Source organism: Panthera onca, chromosome B4 (assembly GCF_046562875.1).
Source record: "Panthera onca isolate mPanOnc1 chromosome B4, mPanOnc1 haplotype 2, whole genome shotgun sequence".
Lineage (NCBI taxonomy): Eukaryota > Metazoa > Chordata > Mammalia > Carnivora > Felidae > Panthera > Panthera onca.
Window position 1 is genome coordinate 137,364,578 of NC_138345.1, and position 12,525 is coordinate 137,377,102.

General features: G+C 60.4%; 1 protein-coding gene across 2 annotated transcripts in view; it reads left to right on the forward strand.

Moving 5' to 3' along the window:
• The window catches only part of FBLN1 (fibulin 1), an 88,120-nt gene that overhangs the window by 36,040 nt on the left and 39,555 nt on the right, over positions 1–12,525 (forward strand). For both annotated transcript variants that reach the window (XM_078449315.2, XM_078449314.2), the window contains exons 9-14: positions 664–807; positions 1,606–1,734; positions 2,407–2,532; positions 5,389–5,508; positions 6,404–6,535; positions 8,258–8,381. In XM_078449315.2, the coding sequence (XP_078305441.1) occupies positions 664–807; positions 1,606–1,734; positions 2,407–2,532; positions 5,389–5,508; positions 6,404–6,535; positions 8,258–8,381 (775 nt within the window). The remainder of the gene's footprint in view (positions 1–663; positions 808–1,605; positions 1,735–2,406; positions 2,533–5,388; positions 5,509–6,403; positions 6,536–8,257; positions 8,382–12,525) is intronic.

Sequence of the window (12,525 nt, forward strand, 5' to 3'; positions counted from 1 at the left end):
AGGTGACACGCAAGCTGTGAAAGTGTTTCCCAGGCAGACGGGGAAGGTGACTTCCCAGCCAGGGGCTGTGTGAATAAAGGCACAGAGGTGGGACCCAAGCGGCCTGTCCAGGAGCCATCGGTGTGCTGTAAGGGCTCAAGCCTGGTCGCGGGGACCGTTGGCCAGAGTGAGGCCGAGGCCAGGCGGGCCGGGCCCATCATCGGTGGAGCCCAGAGCCTCGCAGGGGCAAGAGTTTCGGCGCCGAGGGCACTTAGCCCCGCACCCCGTGTGGAGCGAGTGAACACGAGTTGGCCCCTGAATTGCCAGCTCCATGGTGGGGGACTGCGAGTCCCGTAGGATTCAGAAGGGACATAGCCACACGACCGTGGGCAGACCTGGGAGCCAGGCACGCAGCTTCAGATTCGGTGCAGGGAAGGATGGGGGGCTTGAAGCTTTAGGGACAGGGAGATGCCACGGAGGTAGTATTTCAGGTGGCATGTGTTGGCAAAACCTGGGAGCCGGCTGGAAGCCTGCCGCGTGGTCCAGGGTGAGGGCATCGTAGTACTTCTGTTTGTGGTTTTGCAATAAGGAGGGAAGTGCGGGGGGGGGTTTCGGAGATCTAGCTGTTGGGTTTTGGGAAGCCCTCCACGTTTAACCTCGCCGTCTCCATCTTTCCTGCTGCAGATATCAATGAATGTTTAAGTATCAGTGCCCCATGCCCTGTTGGGCAGACATGCATCAACACGGAGGGCTCCTACACGTGCCAGAAGAACGTGCCCAATTGTGGCCGTGGCTACCATCTAAACGAGGAGGGAACCCGCTGTATCGGTTGGTATCGGAAAAGAGAACCAATCTGAAATCAACTTTTCTGTCTGCGCCTGGCGCCCCCCTCCCTTCTCTGGAAGGGGAGGAGGAGATCCCCCCAAGCGAACCTGTCCATCCATCCCGTTGCTCATTTCCAAGCTTAGACCTTCGTCATCTATTGCCTGGACCATGGCAGTAGCCTGCCAGCCTACCACTGCCCCCAGTTTTACCCCTTTCAGTCTGTCCAGGGTCTCTCGAGCTGGAATCGCTCTCATTCCTCCCTGCTCACAGCCCCCGTTGGTGACAGACAAGGACAGATGCCCCTGCTTACAACCGAGTCCTCCTGAGGTGGCCCCACCTTCACGAGCTTTATAATTCAGATGAACCAGGCCTTGCAGCTCCCTAAAGAAGCCCTGCCCTTTCCTCTCTGTGTAGTATTTTGCTCTTACGTTACTCCCTCTGCCTACCCGCTGCTACATTCCTTTGGATCCAGACCCCTGCCAGCCAGAGAGAAGCTCTCTACAACTCCCAGAATACTTCCTTAACGTCTCCCCGGGTCACGGGACCCTTTCCGCCTCAGCCAGGGTCATTGCTGGCTGGCCAGAGCAGGAGGCCCCGAGGGTAGGGGCTGCATCTGGGTCCGCTGTGTCCCCAGCATGGGCCCCGGCACGTAGCAGGTGCTCTGGGACATCGTGTCGAAGAGCCAATGATACTGCTTTGTCAACGTACAGTTTAGTTTGCTGCTCTCCCGGCTTCCTTTCTGACCATCTCCGGGAAAAGCCCCCGCTTAACGTTTTTCAACGTGTCCTTCTCTTTTGCAAGATGTGGATGAGTGCGCGGCGCCCTCTGAGCCCTGTGGGCCGGGGCACCTGTGTGTCAACTCGCCTGGAAGTTTCCGCTGTGAGTGCAAAGCCGGTTACTATTTCGACGGCATCAGCAGGACGTGCGTGGGTACGTGGGTATCCCTGAAGGCCGGGGGGGGGGGGCCCGGCCAGGTGGCACCCTGGCGTGGCCACAGTCTACGCCTCACCTCGGAGAGCCCTAGTGCAGCAGTCCCCGAGAAGAGACCCTGAGTCAAGAGACCCCCGTCCGGTCCCAGCCCTGGTGCTGCACTCCCGGGTGTCACCCGCCCGCAGAACAGGTGTTCTGCTTGACTCAAGACCTCCAAGGGTCTATGAGACCCCAGCCCACTCCGCAAATGCCCGAGAGCATTAGTGATTTTCTCCCAGAGTTGCTGCCCTCGTGCGGGGCTGCGGGGCTGCGTGCCTGAGGCACGGTGGCCTCAGCGCCGGGAACGGGGACGGACCCCGCCGGCCGAGCGCCTGCCATCCGCAGACCAGGGTGCTCGGGGGAGGCTGGCCCCTTGTCAGACCCCAGTGGACCCTCGTTCAGGGCTCTGGGGTGGGGAACTGATGGGTGGGCACGTCCTCAGGTGTGCGTCACGGAAGGGACCACGCGACTGGCCCGGTGAGCGGACGGGCGGGCGTGGCCCCGGCTCCCTCGTGGGTTTGACTCGTGGGACGAGTCACTTTGCGCCTCTCATCTGAGCAGAGAGGCTGCGGGAGGTGGGGTCGCCAGCAGAGGCTTGGGTGGCACTGAGGGGGCCCACCTGCTCCGTTTCAGACATCAACGAGTGTCGGCGCTATCCCGGGCGCCTGTGCGGCCACAAGTGTGAGAACACGCCGGGCTCCTACTACTGCAGCTGCTCCGTGGGCTTCCGGCTCTCTGCCGACGGCCGCTCGTGTGAAGGTGAGGCGGCCCGGGCGCCGCGCAGGCTGATCGACTCCCTTCTCCCGGAGAAGCCGCGGCTCCGCCCGCAGACGCCGTCCGTTGGGACAGACCCGAGTTTGTTTCCCAAGCGCAGATTAAGTGAGGCATCAGTGGGGGAAACGCCTGTGACAGGTGACGTGTCAGAGATGCCTGGGCCTCCTGGGCCCCGGAGCGCCCAGTGGCATCTGCCCAGGGCCACGCACGTGGGGAACGGATAAGCCGGTTTAGGAACAAGGGACGTGGCTAAGAGTGCGGGATGGGGAGGCGTCCCACCCACCCTGTGTTCACGCGACCTCCGGGGGTGGCTGGCCTCGCCTGCCTCAGTGTCCTACCGGGAGACAGGGCTTGGTAGGTCAGATTTTCGAGGAAACCGGTAAGACAGAGTTTACCCAGACTGTTGCATCCGCGGAGAGGGGCTTGGGTGTAAAACGATCTCAGTTTGGGAAAAGCAGAAGGCAGGAGGCTTTTTAAATTTCTCTTTATTAAAAATTTTTTAAAAAATGTTTTATTTATTTTTGAGAGAGAGAGACACAGAGTGTGAGCGGGGGGAAGGGGCAGAGAGAGAGAGAGACACACACATAGAGAATCCGAAGCGGGCTCCAGGCTCCAAGCTGTCAGCACAGAGCCCGATGTGGGGCTCGAAACCACAAACCGTGAGATTATGACCTGAGCCGACGCTGGACGCTTAAACTGACTGAGCCACCCAAGTGCCCCAAAGGGCACAAGGCTTTTTAAATGCTGGGGTGTGCTAAAGCCAAGTGCTGCAGGACGTTAAGTGGGGAATCAGCATGTTTAGGCTGGCTGCACCTGCTAACTGGCTCCTGCCCTCCCACAGAGACTGGGAGGGCAGGGGCGGAGGTGGGGGGCGGGGACCTGCCCTTCCCAGTGATCGCACTTCCAAGGCATGGTTTGCAGGTCCTGGGTTGTAGGGGGTACATCTCAAAGGGACAGAGCAAGGATTGACATTTGCAAGTTTGCTAAAGTCAACACTTCTAAGAAAAAAAGGGAGGTCAGGACCGAGTATCTTCTTTGGGCTGCTCTGAGCTTTCTCAGGCAGGCACTTTAAGGGTCTGGGGTCGTCATCCTGGGCACCCCGTCTTGGGCCGGTAGAAGCCATGCTAAAGTGTGGTCAGGGCCCTTAGTCTGCCGGGTGGAGGTTGGAGGGAGTTGTTAGTGCTGAGCCTGTCGGTTCGCAGATAACATCCACCTCCTCTGGGGCTGGACCGAGATGGCGTGAAGTGTGTTCAGCACAGGGCCTGGCACACCGTAGGCGCTCAGCAGACGTCACATCCTCTCTGAGGACTAGGTTCTGAGATCAGCAAAGTCCAGAGCTCTTACAGCCCTCGGCGCTCCCCTCCCGTCGCCCGGCAAGCCCTGTTCTGTGCAGCGCAGAGCCTGGGTACAGCTTCTGGACGCTCGGCAGGACGATCACAAAAGTCACATATGCCCAGACGCACCCAGTACGCACAGGTCTCCAACTGGAGGGTGGACGGTGTGACGGGATCCTGGGCCCTCGGGTCCCCCCGAGATTCTAGGACCTGTCCCCAGGAACCAGACTCAATGCACGTGTTTTGGCAAGGAAAAAAAGATTGATGCACAGGGGTCCCTCGAGCTTGGGTTCAAATCCCAGCTTGACCATGTTATGGCCTTGAAGAAGTAACTCGGCACTTCTGGGCCCCATTGTCCTCATCTGCAAAAGTGGGGGGAGCAGGACCCACCTTACCGGGGGTCCTGAGGATGATGCATGTGGAGAGCGTATCCCAGTGTCCTGTGTGAGACCAAGTGCCAGCTATGGGGACCGTGGGTGTCACTGCTGTTAGCACTCATGGCTTACGCTGTTCTTCATCAGTCCCCAGTGACTGGAAAGGAGGTAGTCACGTCTACGTGAGTAGCAACATTGGGGACACAAAACCGGGGCATGGCCAGCTTTGCCCTATCCTTCCGCTACGCATTTGTAAAGCAACCCCGATAAGGTGCGTAGCAAGAACGTGGTTCCTGCCTTTGAGGAGTGTCTCTAGGATTTGATGAGAAACCACACTGGGCAGCAGGGACGGCCAGGCAGGGTGTTGGGGGTGCTGCAGGGACGAAACACGGGCCGAGAGGCTAATGGACATTCTTAGCTGCTCACCCCGTCTGCCCTGCTAGGAATTAGCAGTAAATAAATGTGAGAAGGGACTTCTAGGCCAGAGGTTGGCACAAATCTTTTCCTAAAAGCCGCATAGTAAATATTTTAGGCTCTGCCCGCCACAATCTATGTTGCGGGTACCCACTTCTTTGCAGGGCAAAGGCGGCCATACGCCAGGGTAAATGAGTGAGCGTGGCTGTGTGCCAATAGAACTTCCTTTACAAAAGCAAGTGGTGGGCCAGAATTGCGCTGATCCCTGCTCTCAGCGAAGGGAACAGACGAGCGGGAGCTCAGAGTCGCTGAGTGGGCTGGTGGTGAGATTTACGCACTGGGGTATCCGGGATGTGGGCACATCAACGGTTCACTCGGGCCTCCATCTCTGCAGAGGGCATTGTCTTGGAGGTGAACTGGGGAGGGCTGTGATCACGTCTCCAGTTGAGGACTAGAACTGACCCTGGGAGCCTGAGGCGGGACCCACTGGACGGAGCCGAGAACGGAGACTTTGTGTCGTCCTGATGAGAGATTCCGGATCCATCAGCCGGGGGAGTGGGGGGGGGGGGGGGATGGAATGGGAGCCCCTGTCCCTCGGGGCGACCCCAGGCGGCAGACGGCGGGACTTCAGGCCCTCCATATGTGTTCCCTTGAGGGGGACCAGGGGTGTGCAGGGTGGCTCCGAGTGGGGTGACCTCCAGGGACCCTCTCTCTTTCAGACGTGAACGAGTGTAACAGCAGTCCCTGCAGCCAGGAATGCGCCAACGTGTACGGCTCCTACCAGTGTTACTGTCGGCGAGGCCACCAGCTCAGCGATGTGGACGGGGTCACCTGCGAAGGTGAGGGGGGCGCCCCGCCCGGCTGAGGGGAGAGCACCCCCGCCCCTTTCTCCCGAACGCCCTTGCAGGCTGGCGGCCGGTGTAGGTTTTTTTTCTCCCTGCAGCTGAGGCTTGTTTGGATACAAATGAGTCCTCGAGAGTGAGGTTTAGAAAGCAGCACACCCACTCCCCGGATTTTTCTTTCCGAAATGCGTAGCTGGTGAGCGCCACGTCGTGTGGGGGCCTTGGACCACACGTGGCGGGGACCGCAGGTGCCAGGGCTTGGCGGTGTGCGACCCTGGGGCGAGGAGGGGCCTCAGCCTCCCCCCCCCCCCCCCCCCCCCCCCCCGCATGCCCGATTCGCAGCTCTGCCTCTCCCTGGTGGGGGACCATCCATACCTGCAGCCTGAGGGCCTACCCCAGCCCCACCAGGCTGTCAGAGGGTTGAAGACGACCCAGAAGCCCTTAGTACAGTGCCTGGCGCACCGTAGGTGCTGAAAGGTGCTGTTGGGATTCCTACCATTTCCAGGGAAGGCGTGTTTCTTATTAGCACGTGGATAACCGTTAGCGTCAGGGCGTTAGCGTCAGGGCGTGCCTGCAGCCCGCAGGCCATCTGTGCTACGTACTGTTCTGAAGCTCTTGGCCTTTCCCCCTCCACTTGGCCCCCGTACTGCCTCCTTCCCCCACGTGTACGTACTTTATACCATGGACTTGCTGTGTGACGCTGGGCTAAGCTCTTCCCTCTCTGGGCTTCACTTTCCCCTCTGATGTAACAGTTCCTGAGCCCCACCCCAGTACTTTGCGGCTTCCGGTGTCCATATGGCCCCACGTGGCCGTCCTCCCAGGCCCCTTCCTGGCCCACTGTTGGGAATGGAGCTCGGCCACGGGATGCTGAGGGCGGGCTTTGCCATCACAGACATTGACGAGTGCGCCCTGCCCACCGGGGGCCACATCTGCTCCTATCGCTGCATCAACATCCCTGGAAGCTTCCAGTGCACCTGCCCTCCGTCCGGATACAGGCTGGCCCCCAACGGCCGCAACTGCCAAGGTGAGCGCTGGGGATGGCCTGGGGCTCTGTGGTGCTGGGGAGTTGAGGCCAGGCAGCCTCCCTGACCCGCTGGGGGGGGTGCATCTGGGAAGGGGAGGGGAGGCCTCTGCATCCACAGAGTGTCTCAGGGTCCACACGCACCCTGGTCTCTCACTCCTGGCACACCTGTCTTCGGGGGGTTCTGACCCTCCCACCCTGCCCTCAGCAGCTCCGAGGGGGCCAGAACAGGGGCTGACAGCCTTTAGGAAGGGGGACCCCATCCCACAGCAGGGGGACTACTCGGTCAGCCTTTCATCCACTGACTCGACAAGCCCTTGACGTAAGCCAGGCCCTGCCGAGAGTTACGGGCAGAGCAGTGAGCAGGTGGGGGAGGCCTCTGTCCCAAGGTGCCGATGACTGCCCTGCTGAGGGCGGGCGTGGTCCGCAGTGGGACAGCCCCGAGGTCTCTGTATTCGTGAGGGTCCCGCTGGGGCCAGGGGTCAGCTCCCGCATGGACTAAATGAGGGGGGCCGATGGCCCCCATCTACACTCAGCTCCCATATCTAAGAACACCGTAGGAGTCACCGTGAGCCCCGTAACTAAGCCATTTGGTGACCAAGAGAGGGGTGCCGAGTAGATATTTGTGAACGAACAATCCCCGAGTGGATCGAGGGACGGCCCCAAGAAGCTGAGCCACAGAGGTCGGGTCTGTCTGGCCCCTTCCTCATGAGCCCCCACACAGGACTGTCGACCCAGAGGCTCAGAGGCCCCGGGTTCTGCACACGTGATTTCTGGTCGTGAGGAAGGACTTTGATCAAAGGCGGGCAGGAGCGGTGGCCTTTCCTGGGAGGCACCCACTCAGCGCGTCCGCAGCTCTGGGTGGAAGTCACTTTGTTTTCGCCTCTCTGGCGGAGCAGATGACTTTCTCGCTCCTGGCCGGCCTCCCTTGCCGCAACCTGGGGTCCTGCCAGACACAGCAAAACACATTCCTGAGCCTCGGCCTTTGAGATTAGGAGTGTTGTTTTTACCGCCGAGATCAGGCGTTTGGCACCTCTCACAGACGCCTCTCAGGCTCGCCAGACCCCACCATTCTGCTGCTCCTGAGACCTGTGGGAAAGAGGACAGCTCCCCGTGTCCGGGGACCTCTCAGGACAGTGCCCCAGGCCTCACCGACCCCGGGCCCTGGGCACAACGTAGAACTCCTTGAAGCCTTGGTGTCCTCATCCGTCACACGCAGCCGCTAGCTTCTGCCATTTCCTTCTGGCATGTCACGAGTCCCCCGTGAGGTGAGAGTACTGACCCTCAGGAGCCTCGGACAGGTGCTGGCTGCTTAGAACCTTGGCTCTGGCCCGTGTGGGTTCAAAGCTCAACTCTGCCGCGTGCAAAATGTGTGGCCTTGGGTGAGCCCCGGAGCCTGTGTGAGCTCCTGCCTACACTGAGGATAATAACAGTTCTTGCCCAGTGAGCTGTCGGGAGAACGGAACTCTCCGAAGCTCATCCCAGAACTGTGAACGATGAGTAAAACCTCCATAAATACCGATTATCTTATAAGTAAAAAAAGCTGGCAAGGGCACTGCCACAGAGAGCAGGGGAGGGAGGGGAGCAGGGGAGCAGTCAGGGGAGCAGCCAGGGGAGGGCAAGGGCGGCCCCATCTCCCCCCTCAGGCCCCAGCACCACCATCTGTGGATGGGGTCGGCTCGGGCGGCCTCAGCCTTCACCGGGCTGCCTTGGGGTCTCTCACAGACATCGATGAGTGTGTGACCGGCATCCACAACTGCTCCATCAACGAGACCTGCTTCAACATCCAGGGCGGCTTCCGCTGCCTGGCCTTCGAGTGCCCCAAGAACTACCGCCGCTCCGCAGACACGTAAGTCCCTCGGGCCCCGCCATTGTCTGTCTGCGTCGGCCTTCCTGGGGGCCTGGCTCCCGGCCTGGGTGGGCGGCTCATGAACTGTGCCCTCCCACCGGGGCCCTGGGAAACTTGAGGACCCCGATTCTCAAGCCCCTAAACGCCGGGAGGCTGGTTGCCGAGAGCCTAGGTAGTGACTTCAAGGAGGGCCGGCCTGGCCTCAGGGAGCCTGTGCGAGGCAGAAACACCAGGCCTGAGACCTTGGGCCCGAGGCAGCTCGCTGGGCCTCAGCTTCATCATCTGCGAGATGCAGAGGTCAGAACATACTCTGGCCCAGACGAAGGTAGTGATGCTTCCGGGTGAGCTGATGTGGTTGCTGGGGCATCGTCATTAGGCGACCCCCCTCCTGAAAGCCAGATTCCATTCGGCCCGGTGACTGTGTGGGAACGGCACGGAATTTTCTGTGTCCCAAACTTGAGGCTGTATGTTCCTATGTTATTGGAAGCTCCCTCCTTCCCAGGCCACTAGGGTGTCTGCTGGGATGTCCAGAAACCCCCTTCCTCAGGGCGTAGGGAGGACCTCTGGCCTCACTGCACACCACCCTACCCCTAATTTTATTCAGCGAGGTTCGTTTCATGCCACTGTCAGTGATTTCAGGAGGAGCTCTCTAGTGGGGCCAGATTCGGGAGCACGGGTGCGTGACCCCTCCTTCCAACCCCCGGAAACGCTCGAAGCCAGTGCACAGCTAGGCTGACCGCAACTCGGCCTTTTGACCGTGAGCCTGCTCCTCCCGCTGGAGGGTCAGGGCCTCCTTGGTTGGTGCACCCGGCCCCAGTGTCCACTCGCTCAAGCCCAAAGGGTGGCTGCCCTGGCTTGCGGTTCTGGCCTGGCCTCCGGCTTGCTGAATGCCAGGTGCTCAGGCCTCCGTCTCCCCAGCGGCACTCTGGGCTCTTCCCAGGTGCTCGTCCTCCGGCCTCGCCACCTCCGCGGGCTTGCTCTGTTCCCCCAGCCCACGTACGTTCGTCCGCCTGGAGACCCGATAGCTCGTGTCCTCCCTGTGCCCCGGTTAGGGAAGAGGCACCCCAGAACTGAGCCCCGGAAGGCAGCGAGGGCGTACCTCGGACCCCTAAGAAAGTTCCGTTTCCTCAATTTGAGGCTGGGCTGCTATTTGTGGTATTAAGTTCCTGCTCCCCCAGTTCTTTGTCTGTGTCTGGGCTCGAGGACTCTGGAAGACTGGCTGGCGCTGGGCATGGAATTCTAACACGGGCAGCCACGAAGCCCAGACCGGAGGCAGCTTCCCTCTGGGGGTCTGCGTGCTTCCCGAGCCCAAGGGTGGACAGGTGGGCGCCGTGAGCTGAGGTTGTGACTGAAATCAGCAGACCCGGCCCCTTCCTGCGTGTTGGCATTTGCTGTGGAAGCCTTGGCCACGCCTCGGTGCAGGAGAAAGTCATTTACTTGTTTGGGGACCGCGGGCATACTGTGTGCAGCCACCGGGGCAGACAGTGGGCCCACAAAGGCCCCCGTGCCCAGCACCGTGCCTACTAAGAGCACATTCCAGAGCAGCAGTGGCCACAGAGTGCAGCAGAGTCCCCATGTGGCTTGGGTGCGGAGCGCCTGGAGTAGGCGTTGGTGGAATGAATGGGGAGGGGGAGACTGAGTTAGGCACAGAGGGAGGGAGTGGCGGGCAGGACTGGAGCAGGGCTGGGGACAGGGGATCGAAGGGCGTCCGGCCGTGAAATGGGGTGCTCAGTGGGGAGCCTGGGCTGGCATTCGGCTCACTGTGGGGGTTGATGCTTCAGGGCTCGGTCTGTCCCATCCCACGGCTTCATCAGCATGTACCGGGGGCTGACAAAGAGGGGGCTTGTCATTTTCTGTGAGTAGGAAGAGGGAGCAGGGCCCCACCCACAGTACAAGCAAGAGAGGGAAGATGGGGCTCCAAGCTGCCCCTCCGGGCAGGACGGCCCAGATTAACACCCATGCCTGCTCGCCAGCGGCCCGCCCCCCGCAGCGGCGGGCACAGAGGGGGAGGAGAAAGAAACTGGGGGTAGTGGCCAGGCCAAGCCCTCCAGGACTGAGTTCTCCAGCTTCTTGGGGAAGCTGTGGCATTCCAGAAAGATGCCAGCTTGGAGTTACTCCATTCCGGGTCGCTGGGGCTCCTTGGAGCCTCTATACCCTCAGCTATGAAGCGGGCGGTGAGGCCACCCTGCCAGGTTCCTGCGGGGTGAGCCTTGATGGCGGAGCAGGGCCCCCTCATAAAGCTCACGCTGGGTTCAGCCCCCATGGGGGAGTGGGTAGGCGCCCCAAAGGTCTATCTTACTGCCAGTTTTTAGGGGGGTGCCCCCTGGTGTCTAGGGCAGGGCCTGAAAGGGCTGTGTGGAAAGGGGAAGAGCCAGGGCCGGGATTCCAGACTTCCAGACTCGCTCTCCTGTTCCTTGGGGCTGTGGCCTCAGGTCAGTCTCTTGGCCACCCAGGGGCCCTTTCTGTGTCTGCAACACCTGCTTGGCAAGGCCTTGGGGATTAGCAGGGATTAGTGGTAACGAGCTCCAGGCAGCCAGCCCAGTGCTGGGACAAGAGTGGTAGGGAGTGAGGACGGTGATGACCGGCCATCCCGTTTCTCTCCCTCGGGGCACTTCAGCTTAGCCACAGAGGTTCCTCGGGGCACCTCTGCTGTTCCCCGCCTGCTGCTTGCCGCCCGTGTGACTGGTTGAGCTCCCGGCCCTCCGATGGGAGACGAGACACGGGCGTCTGAGGGGCTGTGTGGTTGGGGCCATCGTGCTACACACAGGACTCCATCTGGTTGCAGTTTTCTCCTTTGCTGGTCCCTGTGGGGAATCACGGGCCAGCCGGGAGCCCAGTGTAGGAAGGGGGGTTGGGGCTGGAACCCCAAGTTGAGTGGCCATTGGAGGCTTGTATCCTGGTTGTCCCCTCCTAGAGAGAGGAGTTACCGTAGGACCACGGGGGCTCGTAGCTTAGTGTCAGCATAGTGACAAGCCTCTGACAAATGGTAGACCGACCCAGGCAGGATATAGGCCGGAGCTCCAAGCAAGGAGTGGCCCGTCTTCTCGGCACTGTTAACGCCTCAGGCTGGAGTTTTCTTGCTTTGTAGTTTCTTTTCCTCATCCTCCAAAATCCTCTTAAAGAATTTATTATCTGACCTTCAGAAAGCAATTTATAAAACTTGAAAGAGCTGTATCAGGAAAGACCCACTAGCCGGCATTTCTGTAGTTAACATTTAGGGAGTCTTGATAGGGAAGATTTAAGGTGTGTGCCCTCTCTCTGTCTCTCTGTCTCTCTCTGGGCCTCAGCCTTCTCTTTCTGTCCACACAGTCTCCTTCTGGGCAGTGTCCCTGGCGGCCAAGGGGCAGTAACTGGAGCATGACCCAGCAGGCCGGGCCACAAACCACAGGGCTGGGCCTCATGGATCGGCCAGGCTGTTAAGATCCTGACCACACGATTCCCTCCTACCCACAGGAGGAATGTCAAAGCGTTCCAGAGCCTGGGATGGGACTGAAAACATCCTCTTTATCCCCTCAGCAGGACGGACCCCTGAGACATGCGGTCTTAGAAGCCAGAGGAAGGCTTCTAAGCCTCGGTTGGCACAGCTCTGGTGAACTGAAAAATTGGGGCACGTTGTTCTCTTGTACATGACGAGATGGAAACCAAGGCGTGTGGTCCCAGGGACCTGGCCCTCCTCTGTGCGACGACAGCCCTCCAGACGTGCTGGCTAACAAAGACTTTTGTGTGGGTGCCCAGGGTGGCGGGCAGTTTGCCGGACGCGGTAGTTGAGGTTTCTGTGATGTTTCCATAAGCTCAGGGTAGAGCAGGACAGGAGCGTTGAAGTTGGAGCTGACCGGGAAAATCGGGGCCGTACGTGTTTGTGCACGTTTGCTGGAGTGCGTAGCATGTGTCAAGTTCACGCCGGGTCCTGGAGATGAAGCCGGAGAGCCATCGCCCGGCCCTTGGGAAGTGAATGGTCCACCCAGAGCCAGGCCGAGAAATGCCTCGTGTGAGAAATGCCTGCGGCTCTGCGGTTAATGCCTCTTCGGGGTTCGTGGTGGGGGTGTGGGGACCATGGAGGAGGGAGCGTCCAGTTCTCCGGTGTGGTGGCTGCGGGAGCTCGAACGTCATGCACACGTCACGTTCCCTCTGGCCACACGTGCTG